The sequence below is a fragment of the Haliotis cracherodii genome, unplaced genomic scaffold (assembly GCF_022045235.1).
Source record: "Haliotis cracherodii isolate W230 unplaced genomic scaffold, xgHalCrac1.p SCAF_30, whole genome shotgun sequence".
NCBI classification, from domain to species: Eukaryota; Metazoa; Mollusca; class Gastropoda; order Lepetellida; family Haliotidae; genus Haliotis; species Haliotis cracherodii.
In genome coordinates, this window is record NW_027266287.1 from 3413621 (window position 1) to 3440178 (window position 26558).

General features: G+C 43.0%; 1 protein-coding gene across 2 annotated transcripts in view; it reads right to left on the reverse strand.

Moving 5' to 3' along the window:
• LOC139476901 (monocarboxylate transporter 12-like) overlaps positions 1-26558 on the reverse strand; it is a 49509-nt gene that overhangs the window by 15628 nt on the left and 7323 nt on the right. The window contains exons 1-3 of one of the 2 annotated variants that reach the window (XM_071259458.1): positions 19497-19612; positions 1960-2372; positions 1353-1469 (exon numbers count right to left, since the gene is read on the reverse strand). In XM_071259458.1, the coding sequence (XP_071115559.1) occupies positions 1353-1469; positions 1960-2356 (514 nt within the window). In that variant the 5' untranslated portion in view covers positions 2357-2372; positions 19497-19612. Of the gene's footprint in view, positions 1-1352; positions 1470-1959; positions 2373-19496; positions 19613-26558 lie in introns of those variants that run through there. The other variant, XM_071259457.1, reaches the window with a different exon arrangement.

Here is a 26558-nt window from a genome sequence, read left to right on the forward strand (position 1 = left end):
CTTGACTGGGGGACTACCTGACTGGGGAACTACTTGACTTGGGAACTGTTTGGAGGCCACACTAAACATTTGACCTCTTGAACAAGTTACAAAGCCTAGGTCCATTTAGATCAAGGTCCAAGTACAAAAGTCAAACCAAGGTCACAACTTTAAATTGATAAAAATGCAACACCTACCCCACAACTTCCCAACCCCGAATTTCCCCGACTTCCCCACCCCCAACTTCCCCACCCCCAACTTTCCCAACTTCCCCACCCCCAACTTTCCCACCCCCGACTTTCCCACCCCCAACTTCCCCACCCCCAACTTCCCCACCCCCAACTTTCCCAACTTCCCCACCCCCATCTTCCCCACCCCCATCTTCCCCACCCCCAACTTCCCCACCCCCATCTTCCCCACCCCCATCTTCCCCACCCCCAACTTCCCCACCCCCAACTTCCCCACCCCCATCTTCCCCACCCCCAACTTCCCCACCCCCAACTTTCCCAACTTCCCGACCCCCATCTTCCCCACCCCCATCTTCCCCACCACCAACTTCCCCAATTTCCCCACCACCAACTTCCCCACCACCAATTTTCCCACCACCAATTTCACCAACCAACAACTTCTCCATCCCCAACTTCCCCACCCCCAACTTCCCCACCCCCATCTTCCCCACCCCCAACTTCTCCACCACAAACTTCCCCACCCCCAACTTCCCCACCACCAACTTCCCCACCACCAATTTTCCCACCACCAATTTCACCAACCAACAACTTCTCCATCCCCAACTTCCCCACCCCCAACTTCCCCACCCCCATCTTCCCCACCCCCAACTTCTCCACCACAAACTTCCCCACCCCCAACTTCCCCACCCCCAACTTTCCCACCACCAACTTCCCCACTCCCAACATCCCCACACCCAACTTTTCCACCCCCAACTTCCCCACCCCCATCTTTTCCACCCCCAACTTCCCCACCCATAACTTCCCCACCCCCAACTTCCCCACCCCCAACTTCCCCACCCCCAACTTCTCCACCACCAACTTCTCCACCCCCAACTTCCCCACCCCCAACTTCTCCACCACCAACTTCCCCACCCCCAACTTCCCCACCCCCAACTTCCCTAATTTCCCCACCCCCAACTTCCCCACTATTAACTTCCCCACCACCAACTTCACATTTAGCAAATTTCATAACATTTTAACGAACATGGCTGAATAATACTTGATGTACAGGAATACTACCAAAACCAACATCATTCAGGGTCAACCATCAAAGGTGGCATGGTGACCGTGGGGTTTGTCCTGCTGTAAACAATGAGCCAATGAATGGACCCTTGATTTCAGACTTAATGCTCACTCCATACCTACCCAGCATCAGACGTATGGTAGAGGCCAGAGACCCTACCCAGGCCGTAGCTTGGGCACTCTGGTTGAACTTGCTGATGAGCTTAAGGTACAGCACACCATCTGATCTCTCGAACCCCCCTGTGAAAAACATTAGACTATCAGATCCCAAAAACCTGAAAACACACTTTGAGTTAAGCAATGCTTACAAACTGTTTACTGCATTAGCACATGTCTAGTGTTTATGTATTGATACAATCATATTCATTTACAAAAACTTAAATCGATGACCTAATGCAATGTGCATATAACAGAGTGAGTGAGTTGGGTTTAACGCCACTTTTAACAGTATTCCAGTTATATCACGGCGTGCCAGCTAAATGTGGGAGGAAAGCCCAAAGTGATGCAGGTCTCAGACGTTTACAACCTGGTGAAACCCATGAGCACTGGTATGGTGCTGACAAACCTAGAAACAGCAACTGTGCACAGCAAATCACAGCGCCTTAGATGACAGGGCCACCCGTGCCCCCTTTTCCAAGCAAAAGAAGCAATGATAATGCTATGCATTCAACAGCACTTATTTTTTTAAGTAGTGTATTACATATAAATGAGAACTAAGAGTTTGACATACCTGTTAAAAAATGTTGAAAAAAACATCCCAAAACAACAATCCACTTGTAAAACCCATAATCATCAGAGTTCTCACAAGGTTTTTCTTCTACATCAATTTTAACTTCACCTTTATCCCCATCATCATCATCATCATCATCATCATCCCCATGGTTATCCTGCACAAGTTGGGTACTTTGTTCATTATCTCTCTCCAGACCTTGTTCCTCTTCTGTACCAGCTAAGAGCATTTCATCATTATGATCCTCCAAGGGTTGTCTCCCTTCATGACTGCCTGGTGAGAGTTGTTCCCCCTGGCAATCGTCATACATTGGACTTCCAGCCTTGGCCTTTCTGTTTCTGCTGATGTCAGCTGAAAGTTGACCATTTCCTGTTTCATTGGTGTTACTTCCCACCATAGTGGCCTGTCAACATCTGAAAATACATTGATGTCCTGATTAAAATAATTCAGTTCAGAGCAATGCCAGCAAAACCCAAACATGGCTCTGCCCTTTTTAATTATTGGATTAATGGACATTTGCAGACTAGTCTTCCTTTTTTTCTGTTGATGTATTTCAGCCAAGTGAGTGAGTGAGTGAGTTGGGTTTACCACCACATTTAACAGTATTCCAGTTATATCACGGCGTGTCAGCTTAATGTGGGAGGAGGAAAGCCCGAAGTGATGCAGGTCTCAGACGTTTACCACTTCGGTGAAACCCACGAGCACCCGTATGGTGCTGACAAACCTAAAAACATAATCGGGGCGAACCGGGATTCGAACCCACAATCATAGGTTTCTGGCGTGCCCAAGGGACGCAACTCTGCACAGCGAATCGCGGCGCCTTAGATGACTGGGCCAACCGTGCCCAGAAATGGAGCATCCCTTTGACAACTCATTCACACATGCACAGATATTTACTTGTTCTTTCTAATACACAACCACCAAGCACTCATACAGATGTTTAGCTGTGTCACCTGGCACTCATACAGATGTTCAGATGTCTCACAGGACACTCATACAGATGTTCAGATGTCTCACAGGGCACTCATACAGATGTTTAGCTGTGTCACCAGGCGCTCATACACTGGTTTAGGGGAGTCACCATGCACTCATACAGATGTTTAGCTGTGCCACCAGGCACTCATACAGATGTTTAGCTGTGTCACCAGGCACTCATACAGATGTTTAGGTGTGTCACAGGGCACTCATACAGATGTTTAGGTGTGCCACCTGGCACTCATACAGATGTTTAGGTGTGCCACCAGGCACTCATACAGATGTTTAGGTGTGTCACAGGGCACTCATACAGATGTTTAGGTGTGTCACCAGGCACTCATACAGATGTTTAGGTGTGTCACCAGGCACTCATACAGATGTTTAGGTGTGTCACCAGGCACTCATACAGATGTTTAGGTGTGCCACCAGGCACTCATACAGATGTTCAGGTGTGCCACCAGGCGCTCATACAGATGTTTAGCTGTGTCACCAGGCGCTCATACAGATGTTTAGGTGTGCCACCTGGAACTCATGCAGATGTTTAGGTGTGTCACCAGGCACTCATACAGATGTTTAGCTGTGTCACCAGGCACTCATACAGATGTTTAGGTGTGTCACCAGGCACTTATACAGATGTTTAGCTGTGTCACCAGGCACTCATACAGATGTTTAGGTGTGCCACCTGGCACTCATACAGATGTTTAGCTGTGTCACCAGGCACTCATACAGATGTTTAGGTGTGTCACCTGGCACTCATACAGATGTTTAGGTGTGTCACCTGGCACTCATACAGATGTTTAGCTGTGTCACCAGGCACTTATACAGATGTTTAGCTGTGTCACCAGGCACTCATACAGATGTTTAGGTGTGCCACCAGGCACTCATACAGATGTTTAGGTGTGCCACAGGGCACTCATACAGATGTTTAGGTGTGCCACCAGACACTCATACAGATGTTTAGGTGTGTCACCAGGCACTCATACAGATGTTTAGGTGTGTCACAGGGCACTCATACAGATGTTTAGGTGTGCCACCAGACACTCATACAGATGTTTAGGTGTGTCACCAGGCACTCATACAGATGTTTAGGTGTGTCACAGGGCACTCATACAGATGTTTAGGTGTGCCACCAGGCACTCATACAGATGTTAAGGTGTGTCACAGGGCACTCATATAGATGTTTAGGTGTGTCACCAGGCACTCATACAGATGTTTAGGTGTGTCACCTGGCACTCATACAGATGTTTAGTTGTGCCACCAGGCACTCATACAGATGTTTAGGTGTGTCACAGGGCACTCATACAGATGTTTAGGTGTGTCACCAGGCACTCATACAGATGTTTAGGTGTGTCACCAGGCACTCATACAGATGTTTAGGTGTGTCACAGGGCACTCATACAGATGTTTAGGTGTGTCACCAGGCACTCATATAGATGTTTAGGTGTGTCACCAGGCACTCATACAGATGTTTAGGTGTGTCACCTGGCACTCATACAGATGTTTAGCTGTGTCACCAGGCACTCATACAGATGTTTAGGTGTGCCACCAGGCACTCATACAGATGTTTAGGTGTGTCACCAGGCACTCATACAGATGTTTAGGTGTGCCACCAGACACTCATACAGATGTTTAGGTGTGTCACCATACACTCATACAGATGTTTAGCTGTGCCACCAGGCACTCATACAGATGTTTAGGTGTGCCACCAGACACTCATACAGATGTTTAGGTGTGTCACCAGGCACTCATACAGATGTTTAGGTGTGTCACAGGGCACTCATACAGATGTTTAGGTGTGCCACCAGGCACTCATACAGATGTTAAGGTGTGTCACAGGGCACTCATATAGATGTTTAGGTGTGTCACCAGGCACTCATACAGATGTTTAGGTGTGTCACCTGGCACTCATACAGATGTTTAGTTGTGCCACCAGGCACTCATACAGATGTTTAGGTGTGTCACCAGGCACTCATACAGATGTTTAGGTGTGTCACAGGGCACTCATACAGATGTTTAGGTGTGTCACCAGGCACTCATACAGATGTTTAGGTGTGTCACCTGGCACTCATACAGATGTTTAGTTGTGTCACAGGGCACTCATACAGATGTTTAGGTGTGTCACAGGGCACTCATACAGATGTTTAGCTGTGTCACCAGGCACTCATACAGATGTTTAGGTGTGTCACAGGGCACTCATACAGATGTTTAGGTGTGTCACCAGGCACTCATACAGATGTTTAGGTGTGTCACCTGGCACTCATACAGATGTTTAGTTGTGTCACAGGGCACTCATACAGATGTTTAGGTGTGTCACAGGGCACTCATACAGATGTTTAGGTGTGCCACCAGGCACTCATACAGATGTTTAGGTGTGTCACCAGGCACTCATACAGATGTTTAGGTGTGTCACAGGGCACTCATACAGATGTTTAGGTGTGCCACCAGGCACTCATACAGATGTTTAGGTGTGTCACAGGGCACTCATACAGATGTTTAGGTGTGCCACAGGGCACTCATACAGATGTTTAGGTGTGTCACAGGGCACTCATACAGATGTTTAGCTGTGCCACCTGGCACTCATACAGATGTTTAGGTGTGTCACCCGGCACTCATACAGATGTTTAGCTGTGCCACCAGGCACTCACACAGATGTTTATGTGTGTCACCCGGCACTCATACAGATGTTTAGGTGTGTCACCTGGCACTCATACAGATGTTAAGGTGTGTCACAGGGCACTCATACAGATGTTTAGGTGTGCCACAGGGCACTCATACAGATGTTTAGGTGTGTCACAGGGCACTCATACAGATGTTTAGGTATGTCACCAGGCACTCATACAGATGTTTAGGTGTGTCACCGGGCGCTCATACAGATGTTTAGCTGTGCCACCAGACACTCATACAGATGTTTAGGTGTGCCACCTGGAACTCATACAGATGTTTAGGTGTGTCACCAGGCACTCATACAGATGTTTAGGTGTGTCACCAGGCACTCATACAGATGTTTAGCTGTGTCACCAGGCACTCATACAGATGTTTAGCTGTGTCACCAGGCGCTCATACAGATGTTTAGCTGTGTCACCAGGCACTCATACAGATGTTTAGGTGTGTCACCTGGCACTCATACAGATGTTTAGGTGTGCCACCAGGCACTCATACAGATGTTTAGCTGTGTCACCAGGCACTCATACAGATGTTTAGCTGTGTCACCAGGCGCTCATACAGATGTTTAGGTGTATCACCAGGCACTCATACAGATGTTTAGGTGTGCCACCTGGCACTCATAGATGTTTAGGTGTGTCACCAGGCACTCATACAGATGTTTAGGTGTGTCACAGGGCACTCATACAGATGTTTAGCTGTGCCACCAGGCACACATACAGATGTTTAGTTGTGCCACCAGGCACTCATACAGATGTTCAGGTGTGTCACCTGGCACTCATACAGATGTTTAGGTGTGTCACCAGGCACTCATACAGATGTTTAGTTGTGCCACCAGGCACTCATACAGATGTTTAGGTGTGCCACCAGGCACTCATACAGATGTTTAGGTGTGTCACCAGGCACTCATACAGATGTTTAGGTGTGTCACCAGGCACTCATACAGATGTTTAGTTGTGCCACCAGGCACTCATACAGATGTTTAGGTGTGCCACCAGGCGCTCATACAGATGTTTAGGTGTGTCACCTGGCACTCATACAGATGTTTAGTTGTGTCACAGGGCACTCATACAGATGTTTAGGTGTGTCACAGGGCACTCATACAGATGTTTAGGTGTGCCACCAGGCACTCATACAGATGTTTAGTTGTGCCACCAGGCACTCATACAGATGTTTAGGTGTGTCACAGGGCACTCATACAGATGTTTAGGTGTGCCACCAGGCACTCATACAGATGTTTAGGTGTGTCACAGGGCACTCATACAGATGTTTAGGTGTGTCACCTGGCACTCATACAGATGTTTAGGTGTGTCACCAGGCACTCATACAGATGTTTAGGTGTGTCACCCGGCACTCATACAGATGTTTAGGTGTGTCACCTGGCACTCATACAGATGTTTAGGTGTGTCACCAGGCACTCATACAGATGTTTAGGTGTGTCACCAGGCACTCATACAGATGTTTAGGTGTGTCACCAGGCACTCATACAGATGTTCAGATGTCTCACAGGACACTCATACAGAGGTTTAGATGTGGCCTTTGGGATTAAAGGAGAATAAGTTTCATTTTAAATTTAAATCTGTGACTGTCATAGTTGCATAGACTGCAAGTAGTTGCAATGGAAACTCGCAAACAATTTTTTTTTAAATCCCAAACTGTCAAAAGACACCAGTTCACCACTAGATCTATCTATGTGCCAAGTTTGGTGAAGAAATATGGTACGGTTTTCAAGATCAGGTCAGGAAACGATGACTACCGACATTTTCAGTCTAAATCAAAGTCGTTGCCATGGAAACTCGAAAAAATATTTTTTCTAAATCCCAAACTTTCAAAAGGCACCAGTTCACCACTAGATCTATCTATGAGCCAAGTATGGTGAAGAAATATGGTACACTTTTTAAGATCTGCTCCGGAAACGAGGACTACCGCCATTTTAAGTCTAAATCAAAGTCGTTGCCATGGAAACTCGAAAAAATAATTTTTCTAAATCCCAAACTTTCAAAAGGCACCAGTTCACCACTAGATCTATCTATGAGCCAAGTATGGTGAAGAAATATGGTACACTTTTTAAGGTCTGCTCCGGAAACGAGGACTACCGCCATTTTAAGTCTAAATCAAAGTCGTTGCCATGGAAACTCGAAAAAATAATTTTTTAAAATCCCAAACTATCAAAAGGCACCAGTTCACAACTAGACCTATCTATGTGCCAAGTTTGGTGAAGAAATATGGTACGGTTTTCAAGATCTGCTCTGGAAACGAAATGTGACGGACGGAAGGATGGCCGGACGGAAGGACGGACGGACAGCACCCATTCCTATATCCCCCTTCCACTTCGTGGCGGGGGATAATAAAGGTAACAATAGTAAGAAGCTGACATTTAATAGAAAAAACTTGTCAAATAACATGTTTATTCCCCTTGGTACAATCACAAACTGTCAAATTCAGTTTGCCAAGGCTACCAGTTTAAATAAACGTGTTATGTGACAAAGAGTGTAAACATGGTAAATCACAGTTTCAATCTCATGAAAATCAGATGTTAGTTCTCGCTATCGCTAAACAAAGATCTGAGGACATCCCATTAGGGGTCACGTCAGAACGACCTTTCATCCAACCAATCAGAGTGTTGCTTACCAGATCATGAAAGTGACAGTCGGAATGTGTTTTCTAATCATGCAACCACGAAACAATTAACACGGGGTGTTCCGTACGTCAGTTATTATGGGTTTTATGATTATATCCATTACAATCTAGGCCATCTATAAGCCATTCCAGAATGTTCTTCTTATCAGTTTTAAATTTTTTAATTGAGAATACGTCAAAATATGTTTCGAAGCGTAGTCGTCAGTTTGAAACTAGTGTCGTAAAGCTCGAGAAAGCTGCCATCTGATTGGCTAATGTCGATTTCTTGTCAGTCATTTCATTGGTCAGTCAAAATTCGCGAAAGGTCGTTCTTACATGACCCGTAATGGAATGTCCTCAGATCTTTGTTTAGCATTTAGATTGTCACAGTTTTGTCATGTTAATTTCTAAAGCTAGACTGAAAAATAAGAAACACATCCAATGCCCAAACGGTTTTCAATTTAGACACTTACATTTTAGGCATCAGACACAGGAAGACCCTTCAGACATACAAGAACAGCCTACAGACACACAGGAACACCCTACAGACACACAAGAACACCCTACAGACACACTACAGACACACAAGAACACCTTACAGGCACACAAGAACACCATTCAGACACACAAGAACACCTTACAGACACACAAGAACATTCTACAGACACAGAAGAACACCCAACAGACACACAAGAACACCCTACAGACACACAAGAACACCCTACAGACACCCTTCATACACACAAGATTAAGCTGACATGCCGTGATATAACTGCAATACTGTTAACTGTTGCGTAAAAACCATACTCACTCTCACGCACGCACGCACGCACGCTCTCTCTCTCTCTCTCTCTCACTCACTCACTCACTCACTCACTCACTCAGCAGCAGCTACAATCTGACCTCATTATTTAATAATAATAATAGTCAGAGCTCCAGATAAGCTTTTGGTGTTGTGGGTATTTTACCCATGCATTTTAAAATCATTGGGTATCAGTAATTCTATCTGCGTATTCAAATTTCTGTTACCCACTAGTTTTTACACATGTGGGTATTTAAGTTAAATATTAAAAAACACTATTCATCTAGTCCCCGCAAACTGGTGTCGTGTGGGTTCGAGAGCTTTATAGGACTCAAAAATACCACGATACTTCCACAAGAAAGTGTGATGGCAAATGATCATGATGTAACTCATCGTGGAGTTTGGCAAGGTTGACCGAATGCCCGGTTTTTTTCAAAATAGGTTGCTGATTTGCTAATCGAATAGGCAGGGTTACTTCACAATATTTTGATGATACGCACAAGTTTTAATTTTGTAGCGTATCTGCAATGTTCGTTGCGTATTTGATACGCTTGGATTATATTTTACTGCGTATTTCTGCATTTCTAATGCGTATTTTACGCAGTTACGCAGCTTATCTGGAGCTCTGAATAGTGCATTTATAATGCGCCAGATTCCATTCACCAAGTGGATGCTGATAGCGCAACACTATTATTACCCCGGTCAATGGATCAGTGAGCACTCGATTTTCATTTTCAGCTTCTTGGGGAGTATACAACCCAAGCTGCCTGTGAGGCGCTAGAAGGTTAACAGCCATCTCATCCTACCGGGTACCCACTCACTGCTGGGCGAGCAGAGGCACATTTGGAACAAAGTCACTTGACTAAGGAGACACCACATGTGGTACATGTGCTTCAGTGTGGGGCAGGACCGAAGCCCTAGAAATTCTCAGGTTTCAAGCTGCTGAACGTGGTCACTCATCCAACTACTCTCCGAGACCGACGTTGCTTACTGTCACCTGTTTTGTGATCTGTGCGCTGTGCACACTACAATGCCACTGATAGAGCTGTCAAGTCATTCCTCACAGTCCACAGAACAATTGATGACATCAGCCTTGAAAACCCAATCACATTCATTATCAGTCATTGCTATGGGGTTTTCAATCTTGTTTAATATTCACGTCTGAATGGTGGACATCGTGCATCTTCATGCCCAATGCTAGAACATTATCACAGAGCTACAGATTAGCAGCGTATTTGCGTAAAATATCCCCCCCAAAAAAATTTATTCAAAACCCAGTTACTTTCAATTAACTTGTGTACAGAAACGCATGCAGTAAATGAAAAATTCAAATGTATAAAAACAGCTGCTGTAAATACCAAATGAAGCTTTTTCAGCATGCGTACATAGGAGCTAATTTCCGAAAACACAATTACGAGCTAATTTACTTTCTGAGTCCCCTTTATATTCAGAACAGTTATATATGTCTAAAACATTATTCATTTTTTTTAATCTTAAAATATTCATAAATTTGGGGAAATACCCAAAAGAGTGATGAATAGATGAGTGAAAAAATATTGGTTACACAATGAAAAATGTAATAACCTAAATAAAATAAACCCTAGAGTAAAACCACAATTGTTCAAAAGGTTATCTGCAGCTAATTGACTCCTACCCCTTCACGAAATAAATACATAAAAATTTGCCAGCTTATCTAGAAAAGAAAAATACACAGTGCTATCTCTAAACTTTGACTCAGTTTTTTTTTTTTTTTTACTTTGCTATAGAATTTTTACCTTTATCTCAAAGTTGACATTTGAAACATGACTGCTGGAATATTGGTAAAAGCGGTGTAAAACCACACTCACTCACTCATTAAAAGACTCTTCACTATTTTCCCTTCAAATAGTTCTCTCGCAATTGTGATATTTGGGGGCGGGGGGTTGAGCTGGATTTTATCGGAAGCCTATATCAAAGCCTAGTTTCTACCATCTCCCCGAGGCAAGCGTGTCCACTAGCCTATATCAAAGCCTAGTTTCTACCATCTCCCCGAGGCAAGCGTGTCCACTAGCCTATATCAAAGTCTAGTTTCTACCATCTCCCCGAGGCAAGCGTGTCCACTAGCCTGTATCAAAGCCTAGTTTCTACCATCTCCCCGAGGCATGCGTGTCCACTAGCCTATATCAAAGCCTAGTTTCTACCATCTCCCCGAGGCAAGCGTGTCCACTAGCCTATATCAAAGCCTAGTTTCTACCATCTCCCCGAGGCAAGCGTGTCCACTAGCCTATATCAAAGCCTAGTTTCTACCATCTCCCCGAGGCAAGCGTGTCCACTAGCCTATATCAAAGCCTAGTTTCTACCATCTCCTCGAGACAAGCGTGTCCACTAGCCTATATCAAAGCCTAGTTTCTACCATCTACCTGAGACAAGCGTGTCCACTAGCCTATATAGGGCCTAGTTTCTACCATCTCCCCGAGGCAAGCGTGTCCACAAGCCTATATCAAAGTCTAGTTTCTACCATCTCCCCGAGGCATGCGTGTCCACTAGCCTATATCAAAGTCTAGTTTCTAGTTTCTTGTATAATTAACATATGTACTGTGACAAAATGAGGTCAGTCCCCCTACTGTCCAAACCCATATACTAACATGGCATAACCGCAACACTGTTCTTCAATGCCACGCACATGTGTCTGAATATCTTACTGGGCTGTAATGTTCGAAACACAATACCCATGACCTCAGTCAAGTAGCAGGAGCGAACAGATGACATCGTGCTGAGAACATGTTATAGAGTTTCAGTGGTAGACTTTGTAAACAGTAAGATGTGTGACTCAGTAGGGACTCTGGACTAGAATAGATCCCAAGCATCCTATACTTGTAACAGGCTCTGTGATTGCATGTGGTGGATCGTAGCTTATAATATCAATCACTAGTTGTCCAAACAACAAACAAAACGTACCATGCAGGCTTGAAAATCAGAAAGTTTGTTTGTTGTTTAATGCCACACTCAACAGTATTCCAGCTATATGACAGCGGTCTGTAAGTAATCGAGTCTGGACCAGACAATTAAGTGATTGATATTAGCATCAATACACGAAATTGGGATATAATGACATGCATCAACCAAGTCAGCAAGCCTGACAACATGATCCCATTAGTCGCATCTTACGACTAGCATAGTCGCCGCTTATGACAAGCTTGGGTTGCTGAAGACCTATTCTACCTCAGTTTCCTAGGGTACTGTATCTCCAGTCTATCAAAATAAATACAAGGAGCCTGTTCCACAAATGGATCTTTGTGCCATGATTGTCGAAGCCTGTTTTAAAGTATAGGAGTTAGGATCATCTTAGCGCTACCCATTGTCGTAGTCTGTGTTAAAGTATGGGAGTTACGATCATCTTAGTGCTACCAACTGTCGTAAGTCTGTGTTAAAGTATAGGAGTTACGATCATCTTAGTGCTACCAATTGTCGTAAGTCTGTGTTAAAGTATGGGAGTTACGACATCTTAACGCTACCAATTGTCGTAGTCTGTGTTAAAGTATGGGAGTTACGATCATCTTAGTGCTACCAAATGTCGTAAGTCTGTGTTAAAGTATGGGAGTTACGACATCTTAGCGCTACCAATTGTCATAAGTCTGTGTTAAAGTATGGGAGTTACGATCATCTTAGCGCTACCAATTGTCGTAAGCCTGTTTTAAAGTATGGGAGTTACGATCGTCTTAGTGCTACCAATTGTTGTAAGTCTGTGTTAAACTATGGGAGTTACGACATCTTAGCGCTACCCATTGTTGTAAGCCTGAGTTAAAGTATGGGAGTTACGACATCTTAACGCTACCCATTGTTGTAAGTCTGTGTTAAAGTATGGGAGTTACGACATCTTAACGCTACCAATTGTTGTAAGCCTGTGTTAAAGTATGGGAGTTACGACATCTTAACAATACCAATTGTCGAAGTCTGTGTTAAAGTATAGGAGTTACGATCATCTTAGTGCTACCAATTGTCGTAAGTCTGTGTTAAAGTATGGGAGTTACGATCGTCTTAGTGCTACCAATTGTCGTAAGTCTGTGTTAAAGTATGGGAGTTACGATCATCTTAGCGCTACCAATTGTCGTAAGTCTGTGATAAAGTATGGGAGTTACGATCATCTTAGTGATACCAATTGTCGTAAGTCTGTGTTAAAGTATGGGAGTTACAATTGTCTTAGTGCTACCAATTGTCGTAAGTCTGTGTTAAAGTATGGGAGTTACGATTGTCTTAGTGCTACCAATTGTCGTAAGTCTGTGTTAAAGTATTGGAGATACAATCATCTTAGCAGTCAGATCGCTTTGTGGAACGGAACCCTGGACCGTTCCCACACACCATAGCTTTGTTTCCGATGTCCGGGGGTCACAGATGGCCCAGTTGTTTAAACTGCCAAAATTCGCTGTGCATCCCTTGTAGGTTCAAATCCAGGTTCACTTCAATCATATTTCTAGGTTTGTCAGCACCATACCCGTGTTTGTGGGTTTCACCGAAGTGGTAAACGTCTGACACCTGCATCACTTGGGGCTTTCCTCCCACATTAAGCTGACACGCCGCGATATAACTGAAATACAGTTTAGTGTGGCGTTAAAACTGACTGACTGACTGACCTACAATGACTGACTTATTGACTGACCTACCTTGACTGACTGACCTACCATAACTGACTGACCTACCAGGACTGACTGACCTACCAGGACTGACTGATTGACTGACCAACCCTGACTGACTGACTAATCTTCCCTGACTGACTGACTGACTGACTGACTGACTGACTAGTCTTCCCTGACTGACTGACTAATCTTCCCTGACTGACTGACTGACTGACTAATCTTCCCTGACTGACTGACTGACTGACTGACTAATCTTCCCTGACTGACAGACCGACTGACTTATCTTCCCTGACTGACTGACTGACTGACTGACTAATCTTCCCTGACTGACAGACCGACTGACTTATCTTCCCTGACTGACTGACTAATCTTCCCTGACTGACTGACTGACTGACTGACTGACTGACTGACTGACTAATCTTCCCTGACTGACTGACTAATCTTCCCTGACTGACAGACCGACTGACTTATCTTCCCTGACTGACTGACAAATCTTCCCTGACTGACTGACTGACTGACTGACTGACTAATCTTCCCTGACTGACTGACTGACTGACTAATCTTCCCTGACTGACTGACTGACTGACTGACTGACTGACTGACTAATCTTCCCTGACTGACTGACTGACTGACTAATCTTCCCTGACTGACTGACTGACTGACTGACTCACTGATCAATCTTCCCTGACTGACTGACTGACTGACTAATCTTCCCTGACTGACTGACTAATCTTCACTTACTGACTGACTCACTGACTGACTCACTGACTCACTGGAACAAATGTTGACAAATTGTGCACTAAGTGGAATAAATTCCATCATCATCATTTAATCATCATCATCATCAGCAGCAGCAGCAGCAGCAGCAGCAGCAGCAGCTACAATCTGACCTCATTATTTACTGATTATTGTTGAAATTATAATTGTTCTGTCAACTGTTAGTAATAGTACTATTTCATTTCAGTCACACTACAATGCCACTGATAGAGCTGTCAAGTCATTCCTCACACTTGGTACATGCCGCTGGCCACAGAACAATTGATGACATCAGCCTTGAAAACCCAATCACATTCATTATCCCTCATCACAATGGGGTTTTAAATCTTGTTTATTAGAATTTATATTATATATAGCAACGTGCATGCATGTGTGTGCCTGTTTGTGTGAGTCAGGACTATGATGTATCCTACAGTTTCAACATAGATATCATTTTACAATTTAACATGGGTACCCCATTCAGACACATTATATTGACTGATCCAACCAGGCCTTCTTTGATTTATCCCCTTAATGTCAGGGGGCAGGCAGGGTAACAACAAGTATCATCACTCATATCAAAGTCAGGTGCAAAGTTTTTCATTGTGATACACGGATAAGGCCACCGACATTTAGTCAACTCATGACAAGCATTCAGACAATACACACAGTCAGACCACCGACACACTTAGTCAACTCAAGACAAGCAATCAGACAATACAGAGACCACCAACACACTTAGTCAACTCATGACAAGCATTCAGACAATACACACAGTCAGACCACCGACACATTTAGTCAACTCATGACAAGCAATCATACAAAACACACATGACAAGCAATCAGACAGACAGACCACCGACACATTTAGTCAACTCATGATAAGCATTCACACAATACAGAGACCACCGACACACTTAGTCAACTCAAGACAAGCAATCAGACAATACAGAGACCACCAACACACTTAGTCAACTCATGACAAGCATTCAGACAATACACACAGTCAGACCACCGATACATTTAGTCAACTCATGACAAGCAATCATACAAAACACACATGACCAGCAATCAGACAGACAGACCACCGACACATTTAGTCAACTCATGATAAGCATTCACACAATACAGAGACCACCGACACACTTAGTCAACTCAAGACAAGCAATTAGACAATACAGAGACCACCAACACACTTAGTCAACTCATGACAAGCATTCACACAATACAGAGACCACCGATACACTTAGTCAACTCATGACAAGCAATCAGACAATACAAAGACCACCGACACATTTAGTCAACTCATGACCAGCAATCAGACAATACAGAGACCACCGACACACTTAGTCAACTCATGACAAGCAATTAGACAATACAGAGACCACCGACACACTTAGTCAACTCATGACAAGCAATCAGACAATACAAAGACCGCCGACACATTTAGTAAACTCATGACAAGCAATCAGACAATACAGAGACCACCGACACACTAAGTCAACTCATGACAAGCAATCAGACAATACAAAGACCACCGACACATCTAGTCAACTCATGACAAGCAAACAGACAATACAGAGACCACCAACACACTTAGTCAACTCATGACAAGCATTCACACAATACAGAGACCACCGACACACTAAGTCAACTCATGACAAGCAATCAGACAATACAGAGACCACCGATACACTTAGTCCACTCATGACAAGCAATCACACAATACAGAGACCACCGATACACTTAGTCAACTCATGACAAGCATTCAGACAATACACACAGTCAGACCCCCGACACATTTAGTCAACTCATGACAAGCAATCATACAAAACACACATGACAAGCAATCAGACAGACGGACCAGCGACACATTTAGTCAACTCATGATAAGCATTCACACAATACAGAGACCACCGACACACTTAGTCAACTCAAGACAAGCAATCAGACAATACAGAGACCACCAACACATAGTCAACTCATGACAAGCATTCAGACAATACACACAGTCAGACCACCGACACATTTAGTCAACTCATGACAAGCAATCATACAAAACACACATGACAAGCAATCAGACAGACAGACCACCGACACATTTAGTCAACTCATGATAAGCATTCACACAATACAGAGACCACCTACACACTTAGTCAACTCAAGAAAAGCAATTAGACAATACAGAGACCACCAACACACTTAGTCAACTCATGACAAGCATTCACACAATACAGAGACCACCGATACACTTAGTCAACTCATGACAAGCAATCAGACAATACAAAGACCACCGACACATTTAGTCAACTCATGACAAGCAATCAGACAATACAAAGACCACCGACACATTTAGTCAACTCATGACAAGCAATCAGACAATACAGAGACCACCGACACACTTAGTCAACTCATGACAAGCAATTAGACAATACAGAGTCCACCGACACACTTAGTCAACTCATGACAAGCAATCAGACAATACAAAGACTGCCGACACATTTAGTAAACTCATGACAAGCAATCAGACAATACAGAGACCACCGACACACTAAGTCAACTCATGACAAGCAATCAGACAATACAAAGACCACCGACACATTTAGTCAACTCATGACAAGCATTCACACAATACAGAGACCACCGACACACTAAGTCAACTCACGACAAGCAATCAGACAATACAGAGACCACCAACACACTTAGTCAACTCATGACAAGCATTCACACAATACAGAGACCACCGACACACTAAGTCAACTCATGACAAGCATTCACACAATACAAAGACCACCGACACATTTAGTCAACTCATGACAAGCATTCACACAATACAGAGACCACCGATACACTTAGTCAACTCATGACAAGCAATCAGACAATACAGAGACCACCAACACACTTAGTCAACTCATGACAAGCATTCACACAATACAGAGACCACCGACACACTAAGTCAACTCATGACAAGCAATCAGACAATACAGAGACCACCGATACACTTAGTCCACTCATGACAAGCAATCACACAATACAGAGACCACCGATACACTTAGTCAACTCATGACAAGCATTCACACAATACAGAGACCACCGATACACTTAGTCAACTCATGACAAGCAATCAGACAATACAGAAACCACCGACAAACTTAGTCAACTCATGACAAGCAATTAGACAATACAGAGACCACCGACACACTTAGTCAACTCATGACAAGCAATCAGACAATAGAAAGACCACCGACAAACTAAGTCAACTCATGACAAGCAATAAGACAATACAAAGACCACCGACACACTTAGTCAATTCATGACAAGCAATCAGACAATACAGAGACCACCAACACACTTAGTCAACTCATGACAAGCATTCACACAATGCAGAGACCACCGACACACTAAGTCAAGTCATGACAAGCAATCAGACAATACAGAGACCACCGATACACTTAGTCCACTCATGACAAGCAATCACACAATACAGAGACCACCGATACACTTAGTCAACTCATGACAAGCATTCACACAATACAGAGACCACCGATACACTTAGTCAACTCATGACAAGCAATCAGACAATACAGAAACCACCGACACACTTAGTCAACTCATGACAAGCATTCACACAATACAGAGACCACCGATACACTTAGTCAAATCATGACAAGCAATCTGACAATACAGAGACCACCGACACACTTAGTCAACTCATGACAAGCAATTAGACAATACAGAGACCACCAACACACTTAGTCAACTCATGACAAGCATTCACACAATACAGAGACCACCGACACACTAAGTCAACTCATGACAAGCAATCAGACAATACAGAGACCACCGATACACTTAGTCCACTCATGACAAGCAATCACACAATACAGAGACCACCGATACATTTAGTCAACTCATGACAAGCATTCACACAATACAGAGACCAACGATACACTTAGTCAACTCATGACAAGCAATCAGACAATACAGAAACCACCGACACACTTAGTCAACTCATGACAAGCATTCACACAATACAGAGACCACCGATACACTTAGTCAAATCATGACAAGCAATCAGACAATACAGAAACCACCGACACACTTAGTCAACTCATGACAAGCAATTAGACAATACAGAGACCACCGACACACTTAGTCAACTCATGACAAGCAATCAGACAATACAAAGACCACCGACACACTTAGTCAACTCATGACAAGCAATTAGACAATACAGAGACCACCGACACACTTAGTCAACTCATGACAAGCAATCAGACAATACAAAGACCACCGATACACTTAGTCAACTCATGACAAGCAATCAGACAATACAGAGACCACCAACACATTTAGTCAACTCATGACAAGCAATCAGACAATACAGAAACCACCGACACACTTAGTCAACTCATGACAAGCAATCAGACAATACAGAAACCACCAACACATTTAGTCAAATCATGACAAGCAATTAGACAGACAGAACACTGACACATTTAGTCAACTCATGACAAGCAATCAGACAATACAAAGACTGCCGACACACTTAGTCAACTCATGACAAGCAATCAGACAGACAGAACACTGACACATTTAGTCAACTCATGACAAGCAATCACACAATACAAAGACCACCGACACACTTAGTCAAATCATGACAAGCAATCAGACAGACAGACCACCGACACATTTAGTCAACTCATGATAAGCATTCACACAATACAGAGACCACCGACACACTTAGTCAACCCATGACAAGCAATCAGACAATACAGAAACCACCGACACACTTAGTCAACTCATGACAAGCAATCAGACAGACAGACCACCGACACATTTAGTCAACTCATGACAAGCATTTACCCTATACAGAGACCACCGACACACTTAGTCAACTCATGACAAGCAATCAGACAGACAGACCACCGACACATTTAGTCAACTCATGACAAGCATTCACCCTATACAGAGACCACCGACACACTTAGTCAACTCATGATAAGCATGGCCATAGATTAGCTATGCCCATGCATCCCCACAGACGGAATACATGAGGATATCTAACACTGTGACAAAGTACACACATTGATAGAAGCTTGTCCTCTTACCTGTCCTTAAACGCAGGCACACGGCTCATTTTCAAGGAGACTCAAAGGACTTCAATTTATCAGCACCTAGATAACGCCACTAAGAGCAGTTGAGCGAAGTGGGTTTGTAGGTTGTGATTGTGTGCAGGCCTGTTGACATATGAATAATATGACACTGTAAACATCCCATCTGGGATTTGTAGAACAAGTAGAAACGTAGAAGTAGAAAAAAAGTAGAACGATTGTGAGGTCATGGATATCTAGCAGTATCCTGAACATTGCCATTGCTGAAGCCCATTATGTTTGCAATAAAAGAGGCTCACAGAGACGTCATTAAACATGTAGGTCACTGTGCCATTGTCTAGCACATCTGAAGTGTTGGTAAGTTTTCAACGCATCTGTTGACTCACCTTTGGTTACATGATGCATTCAGCCTTAGAAATTTGTTCTTTATAGACGAGTCAAAGAGGACTGATGTGTATATAAAGCAGTTTATTACATACATAATTACAGAAAGAAGCTAAATTATATGATATGTGAAACTCCCTTCCCAGCTGAAGTAAAATACTTGTAAAATCCCTTTCCCAAATGAAGTTGAAACCCCCTCCCCACTGAATTTAAAATACATATGAAACCCCCTCCCTGCTGAAGTTAAAATACATATGAAACCCCCTTCCCAACTGAAGTCAAAATACATGTGAAACCCCCCTCCCGGCTGAAGTTAAAATACATCATGTAAAACCCCCTTCCTCACTGAAGTTAAAATACATAATGCAAAACCCCCTTCCCGACTGAAATTAAAATAATGTGAAACCCCCTTCCCGCTGAAGTTAAAATACATCATTTGAAACCCCCTTCCCGGCTGAAAAAATATACATAATCTGAAACCCCCTTCCCGGCTGAAGTTAAAATACATCATGTGAAACCCCCTTCCCGGCTGAAGTTAAAATACATCATGTGAAACCCCCTTCCCGGCTGAAAAAATATACATAATGTGAAACCCCCTTCCCGGCTGAAGTTAAAATACATCATGTGAAACCCCCCCGGCTGAAGTAAAATACATAATGTGAAACCCCCTTCCCGGCTGAAGTTAAAATACATAATGTGAAACCCCCTTCCCGGCTGAAGTTAAAATACATAATGTGAAACCTCCTTCCCGGCTGAAGTTAAGATACATAATGTGAAACCCCCTTCCCGGCTGAAGTTAAAATACATAATGTGAAACCCCCTTCCCGGCTGAAGTTAAAATATATCATCATGATCATGTGACTGCAGCAGACAGGCTCCACACTGTGGAGGTCCATCCCTCTCTAACCTACTCCGTTGACCACAGACAGTAAGTACATGGCTTCAGATCCTCTACTTTTACACTCATGATGTGCCTTGTGTTCAAATATAACTGTCAAACAACGTTAGGCCAAAACATAGAATTGTATGTTTCAGCAAGCCCAATCTGACCTCCCAAATATGTTTTATCATTTTCTCAACATCTGACACTGAAAATACCATATTTTCTTGAGTATAGTGCACACCCAAGTATTATAAATGCGCATTCCCCTCTAGCAGATTCAGTATTTTGGAGGAAAAAAAATCGAAAATTATGCGCAGAAGAAAATTACACTGTACCCCTTCAGTGAATTCCGGTAAACAAACAGGTGATAAGAAACTTGGTCAGTACAAATTTAAAATGAAAAAAACCCTGGTACCATGTTAACAAATTTATATCAATATACAAGTTAGTCAGTGTCTGGTTATAAAAGGTTTTTATTGTATATTGGAACTTAAGCTTGTAATCTAGTTTATTAATTTTATTTAATTTTATTCTATATTGTTTACATTAATTTCGGGTCAAAATTGTGTGTGAACTGTCCGGCAGACGGCACCAATTCATCTTTGTTTACATCAACCATGATCAGATTACTGTTATTTACACCTTGAAACAAACCTCATTTGACAGAGGATGGATACACATATCATAAATGTCATACTCTGACTTCTTAAAAGTCATATTTGTTGCAGTTTCACAATTATATGCCAACTTTCATGATTAAATATTGAGTCTGTGGGAAGCCTTAAACAGTGACTTGACAAACTGTCCATGAAAAATAAAGATAATCACACCTAATAAGTTCTACGCTTGTGGTTATTAATCGAAATACATCCATTAAAAGCTGCAACTAAAACAACACGTAGTGGAATATATTTTTCCTGGTAAATTAACAAAATAACAGCCTCATTTACAATTTTTCCGATTATTGAATAAAAATTCTTTGAGTTGTATTATTAGGTATGTTTTAACATATGTTTTAGTAGATTGGGAGACAACGTTTACAGCTTATTACTATTTCCAGGTTAGTTTACCAGACAAATACACACGATAGTCTTAACATCTGTATATATATGAGATGCCTTGCATAACAAGAGTCAGTATAGTTTTCACCGCTTTTAGAAATACTCCCGCAATACTCCCGCAATACTCCAGCAATACTCCGACAATACTCCAGCAATACTCCAGCAATACTCCAGCAATACTCCAGCAATACTCCGGCAATATCACAGAGGGGAACACAAGAAAAGGGTACACTCATACCATGTCGGAAATACTCCAGCAATACTCAGGCAATACTCCAGCAATACTCCGGCAATGCTCCTGCAATACTCCGGCAATGCTCCGGCAATGCTCCGGCAATGCTCCAGCAATGCTCCGGCAATACTCCGGCAATACTCAAGCAATACTCAAGCAATACTCAAGCAATATCACAGCGGGGAACACCAGAAAAGGGTACACTCATACCATGTCGGAATCGAACCTGGGTCTTCGACGTGACGAGCAAACGCTTTAACCACTAGGCTACCCTACCACCCCTGCATAACAAGAAATACAACTCAATGGTAAATCATCATATCCAGTGACAATCATCGTACAAAGTTCCATTGGGTAGAAAAATAAATAAATAAAAAAACGACCCGATTTTTAAAATGATTGTAACCAGAAACACATAGTTTTTTTCTGCAATATGAAAATGCACTGGTAAAAATAAAACAAATCTAGTTTCAATACATTCATATTGTTTAAAACTGACAGCATGTTGTTTGTTTACTTCTAATAATCCAATAACACCCTACATGGCTCGATTTAGCTTTATAAAACATGCACCAGTGCAACTTATTATTGAAAAGTGCAACCTAATATTTAAGAGCATGTAAAACAAATTCAGACTTGTGTCGACTTACCCTTACTTTTCAACACAACAATGAATTTTGAACTCACTCGAAACCTTTACGTACCATACTAGACCACTGACCCCTGAGTTTGTGTAATTTGTCATGCTTTCTTGGGCTTGTCATTCGATGGTACTTCAAGATTCTGTGCACCTGTTTCTTTTACGGTTTACAGCAATACGTCATTAATTTTTGTAAAGTCATGCTCTAGTTGTCAGGACCCGTGAAGATACGGGTTAGAATAGGTCTTCAGCAACCCATGCTTGCTGTAAAAGGCAACTATGCTTGTCGTAAGAGGTTACTAACAGGATCAGGTGGTCAGGCTCGCTGACTTGGTTGAAGCATGTCATCGATCCCAATTGCGTGGATCGATGCTCATGGTATCAATCACTGGATTGTCTGGTCCAGGCTCGATCATTTACAGACCGCCGTCATATAGCTTGAATATTGCTGAGTGCGGCGTAAAACAACCAACCAGTCGTCAGAGATCTGAAATTTTATTTATTTAGACAACCCCAGTAGTTCATGCATGTTTCGATCAATTAATGGGACAAAGGATACAACCTGGTTCTGTCCAGTGCAACTAGGTTTTCATGTCAACATACACCTGGTGCAAGGTAAATCAAGTTCCTTACATCTAGCCCTGCCAATACCATGATAAAATCAATTTGAAATACAAATCAGCAAAAGTTTTCTTTGATTGTTGTACCATGGTGCATTGTGGGTAAGGTTATGGAATCTGTGTGCAAGTGTTGAGATTTTTTTATGTTGTTGGTATTTAAATGGCTTCCCTGTAATCCTTTGGCCACATTTTTTTAACTTGCTTTACGGACCTGCGACAGAATGTTTTGTTGAAATGGAAAAAAATAATAATCAGAATTTGTTCTTTTTGTTCCAACCACTGAAATTGACATATACAAAACACAGGAGGCGAAACTAAGTAGGTTTTTGTTCCTGAAACTGATAGGATGCACAGATGCTGTAGTATTCCCGCTTGATTTGTCATGTTTGCTCAAAGCAACAGCTGTGTTGCAGGCTCTCTGACAACATTATACCATTTTTATTTTTTTATACCAGCCGACCTAGTGCAGCAGAAAACATACAAAACGAGGAAAAATTGCTTTTTTTCCCTCCTGCTTACCGACAGGTATTTTCCTGTAAAAACTCCATAAAGCAATAAAAAATAACAAGTGTAGCCCTCGACATTAGAAATTGGCACTTGTACTTAACTGCCCAATAGTTAAGGTATCATAAGGATGAGTAGAATTTTGCTATTTTTCAGGGTTTTTCTGTATGTTATCGTTATAAGGACTAGTGGACTAAAACTGATACCGTATTCGACATAATAAGCGCCCCGCTCTAAGCGCCCATGGCGATATTTGCTAATATATTGGCTAGTGAACAATCCCAATTAGCACCCTTTTCGATTGATCAATGTACACAAGACTTATTTATTCGTGTATGATACTCACTCGTGTTATATGCACCTTGATTATGGGCAATTAAATTCTGGAAAATATATCTGTCGTGAATGATACGCACATACTTTTCTTTTGTATCATTTCAGACTGTCAGCATAAACTACGAAATTAAACAATCTTTCAACTCTGTTTTTTTTTTCTCACCAAAATTATATTCTAATAAGAGCCCCCTATTTCCAATTTTGAGAGCGCACCGGGCGCTTATTATGTCGAATTACGGTAGTTTCTACCACTTTCAAAATTTGGTCTACTACAAGGACCCCTTCAATTCCTTGTTATATTTTAACAACCTTGGACACCTAATACCCTGGATACAAGAAGATGGGTTAGACTCTTCCCAGTGAGTTGTGGCAACTGACATAGGCAGTTGTGTAATAAAAAAAGATTGGTGCCACCCAACGTTACCATGGTTACAGTGTTTCAAGTAGTATGGACAATATGAATATGTAATTACAAATTATTCACAGAACACAGAAACTCAAATCAATAACCATAGAGACGGCTTACAACAAGTAATCAGTGAATACAGCATTTTTGTATTCTGTAACATCAGGCTGCCTATGAAATTATTCATGAGCTGTGCATGGTTGGGTCTCTGCACTGGTCAGGGTTACATGGCTTCAGGATGGGCACTTCATCCTTTACATGGCTTCAGGATGGGCACTTCATCCTTTACATGGCTTCAGGATGGGCACTTCATCCTTTACATGGCTTCAGGATGGGCACTTCATCCTTTACATGGCTTCAGGATGGGCACTTCATCCTTTGCATGGCTTCAGGATGGGCACTTCATCCTTTACATGGCTTCAGGATGGGCACTTCATCCTTTACATGGCTTCAGGATGGGCATGTCATCCTTTGCATGGCTTCAGGATGAGCACTTCATCCTTTGCATGGCTTCAGGATGGGCACTTCATCCTTTACATGGCTTCAGGATGGGCACTTCATTCTTTGCATGGCTTCAGGATGAGCACTTCATCCTTTGCATGGCTTCAGGATGGGCACTTTATCCTTTGCATGGCTTCAGGATGGGCACTTCATCCTTTGCATGGCTTCAGGATGGGCACTTCATCCTTTACATGGCTTCAGGATGGGCACTTCATTCTTTGCATGGCTTCAGGATGAGCACTTCATCCTTTGCATGGCTTCAGGATGGGCACTTCATCCTTTACATGGCTTCAGGATGGGCACTTCATCCTTTGCATGGCTTCAGGATGGGCACTTTATCCTTTGCAAGGTTGGTTGGTTGGTTGCTTTGTTGTTTAACGCCGCACTCAGCAATATTCCAGCTATATGAAGGCGGTCTGTAAATAATCGAGTCTGGACCAGACAATCCAGTGATTAATATCATGAGCATTGATCCACGCAATTGGGACCGATGACATGCTTCAACCAAGTCAGCGAGTCTGACCACCTGATCCCGTTAGTCGCCTTTTACGACAAGCAGAGTCACCTTTTACAGCAAGGATGGGTTGCTGAAGAACTATTCTAGCCCGGAATTGTTTGCATGGGTTCAGGATGGGTACTTCATCCATTGCATGGCTTCAGGATGGGCACCTCATCCTTTGCATGGCTTCAGGATGGGCCCTTCATCCTTTGCATGGCTTCAGGATGGGCACCTCATCCTTTGCATGGCTTCAGGATGGGCCCTTCATCCTTTACATGGCTTCAGGATGGGCACCTCATCCTTTGCATGGCTTCAGGATGGGCCCTTCATCCTTTGCATGGCTTCAGGATGGGCACCTCATCCTTTGCATGGCTTCAGGATGGGCCCTTCATCCTTTGCATGGCTTCAGGATGGGCCCTTCATCCTTTGCATGGCTTCAGGATGGGCACCTCATCCGTTGCATGGCTTCAGGATGGGCCCTTCATCCTTTGCATGGCTTCAGGATGGGCCCTTCATCCTTTGCATGGCTTCAGGATGGGCCCTTCATCCTTTGCATGGCTTCAGGATGGGCACTTCATCCTTTACCTGGCTTCAGGATGGGCTCTTCATCCTTTGCATGGCTTCAGGATGGGCACTTCATCCTTTACATGGCTTCAGGATGGGCCCTTCATCCTTTGCATGGCTTCAGGATGGGCCCTTCATCCTTTGCATGGCTTCAGGATGGGCACTTCATCCTTTACATGGCTTCAGGATGGGCCCTTCATCCTTTGCATGGCTTCAAGATGGGAACTTCATCCTTTACATGGCTTCAGGATGGGCCCTTCATCCTGTGTCCTTTATCCCAAGTGCTTTATGACTTTAGCGAACGGTTTCCATAGTAACTGCTTCCAAGTTTATCAGCTGCCATTTTCATAACTCATAATTTCACAAGGGCTGTGGGTTTTTCATGAATTCATATATAAATAAGAACCATTTTCGGACAACAAAATAACT